Source organism: Arachis ipaensis, chromosome B09, assembly GCF_000816755.2.
Source record: "Arachis ipaensis cultivar K30076 chromosome B09, Araip1.1, whole genome shotgun sequence".
In the NCBI taxonomy this organism is placed as follows: Eukaryota; Viridiplantae; Streptophyta; class Magnoliopsida; order Fabales; family Fabaceae; genus Arachis; species Arachis ipaensis.
Genome location: NC_029793.2, coordinates 94,802,207 through 94,804,496, shown reverse-complemented (window position 1 = coordinate 94,804,496; position 2,290 = coordinate 94,802,207). Strand labels below are relative to the sequence as shown.

Sequence of the window (2,290 nt, the reverse complement as noted above, 5' to 3'; positions counted from 1 at the left end):
TAATTGAAAAAAAATCAAGAAGATCCATTCTACCATTATCAAGATCCTTTTAACCACTGTTAGCAAAATCGGATCGGACCGGCCGGTTCAACTAAAAAATTAGTGAACCGGATTCTAAGCCGATCCGGTCTGATAATCTGATCGGATAAGGTAATGAACCGGTGCCAACCAGTCAAACTCGGAGTGAACCGGTCAAAACCGATAAGACCAGTTCGACCGAACCGCTTCAGTTTCAAGATTTTTTCAAAATGTTAAAGCTGGGGTTTGAACCCCATCATCAAGAAAAACATGATACTCACAACCACCAGGCTATTGAACTTGTTATCAATATATATGCAAATTAAAATATATATAAATATCTTTCAGCAAATAATTTATTTTTATTTAATTTATTTTAATTTTAGTTATCGATTCTGACAACTATGCTTTTAGCTTTAAAGCACTTGGCAATTATTAGCACTTAGCACCGCACGGAATGGAACACAAGGTTCTTGGCTGTTGGCTCTATTTAAATCTTGCCCATCACTCCGCTCCTCTATCAAGGGTCTCTCTCTCTCTCTCTGACATCACACTCACTTCCTACTACCTAACAAATTACATATCTTAAGTAACATAACAAACATTAGACACCCCTCACCGCATTCGCATTCACATTCACATACCCAAATTAATAATCCTTCCTTTTCATAGTTACAATACAACCACCACCCCCGTCATTACATCTTTTCACGTTTCCATTCCCAAACACATACTCGAGCTTCTCACTAGTCTCAAAGGGGAACAAGATCTGAAGGTAATTTCCACTTTCTCTCTTACTTTTCCCCTTTCTTGCTGTTTCCATTGAACTCGCACTTTTTCCCCTTTTAGTATATCAAAATCTTTCATTGGATTTTCTTGTTGCATCAATTTTATACGTGCAATTAAGACCTATTTCTAGTTTTCCACGCAAAAGTAGAAACAACTCTTAAAGGGAACTGAATTATGTTTATCACTACTAAATTTGATGAATTTTGCACATTTTTAACAATTTTGCATATTTTGTCTGAATTTGTTGTAGCTTTGAATGCTATTGAAAATAATTGGTGAAAATGAGGATAATAACAAGGAGTCAAAGTAGGAAAAAGATAGGAAGGTACAATCAGAATGAGAGTGAAGGTGACGATGGAGATAGGCTCAGTGATTTGCCGGATTCAATTCTGTTGCATATAATGTCATTTATGATGATTCATGACGTTATTAAGACTTGCATTTTGTCAACAAGGTGGAAGAATCTTTGGAAATCCATGCCTAATATTAAATTACACACTGCAGACTTCAGGAACCATTGTGTTTTCTCTGAATTTATTTCCGGTATTGTGTCATGCCGTGATGGCCGCGGCGATGGCGATCACCCCTTGATTAGCCTGGACTTCAGTCGCCATGGCTATTTGCAAAACTATATCTTGACCGATCTCATGAGATATGTGGTGTCGAAAGATATACAACATCTGAAAATTTATGTTCCATACAATCTTGGTTTGCCTTCTTTTGTGTTCTCTTGTAGCTCCTTGTTATCGCTTGACCTATCGGTTTCTTCGTATGATCTTAAGAGGAGAACAAGAATATCGAAGCCTTTAGAACTCCCGTCATTGGTGAGTTTGCGCCTTGAAAGTGTTGCAATTTCTGTAGACGAGAATTGCCAAGCAGAACCCTTCTCAAAATGTGTAAAGTTAAAAACCCTATCCATCAAGAATTTTCTGATGATCTCACCTGATTCTGACATAGACAGGTCAGGAACTCTCGTTATATCGAATGCTAAGCTCGCCAATTTGACCATCAAGGAATATAAACGGTACAAGATTTTAGTGTCTACACCTAATCTAAGATCATTTACTTTGGATGGTTCTCCTTTTCAACAGTTACGTGGGAAGAAAGGGATGGCTATTGAGCTTCAATCTTCCTCACTAGCATAAAGGTAATTTCCTCCTTTCGTTTCTAATGGAGTTCTTTTTGGCCTACAATTCTTAAGATTATTTTGGAAATTTTGAACAAAGTTAGTTAGTCATGACACTGATATTGTCTATGTTGCATTTTAGTAGTCATATCATGTTACATGTAGTATCATTGTCAATAATTGAAAGCATTGGTAATATTCTGTTGGGTAATGTGAGTAGAGCTGTAAATATCTTCTAAGATTAATGTTCTCGAATTAACATAAATCTGGTTTTGAAAAAAGGTTATTTTACAACTTTACTTTTTTCTATATAGTTACAAAAGCTTAAAACTTATTTTTCTTAGAAGCTATCTTGTA

General features: G+C 36.1%; 1 protein-coding gene across 5 annotated transcripts in view; it reads left to right on the top strand.

Moving 5' to 3' along the window:
• The window catches only part of LOC107619149 (F-box/LRR-repeat protein 13), a 3,636-nt gene continuing 1,872 nt past the window's right edge, over positions 527 to 2,290 (top strand). For 2 of the 5 annotated variants that reach the window (XM_016321386.2, XM_016321387.2), the window contains exons 1-3: positions 531 to 793; positions 1,058 to 1,768; positions 1,899 to 1,954. In XM_016321386.2, coding sequence (XP_016176872.1) covers positions 1,089 to 1,768; positions 1,899 to 1,947 — 729 coding nt within the window. In that variant the 5' untranslated portion in view covers positions 531 to 793; positions 1,058 to 1,088 and the 3' untranslated portion in view covers positions 1,948 to 1,954. Of the gene's footprint in view, positions 794 to 1,057; positions 1,955 to 2,290 lie in introns of all 5 variants that reach the window. The other 3 variants (XR_002353586.1, XM_016321385.2, XM_016321384.2) reach the window with 3 other exon arrangements.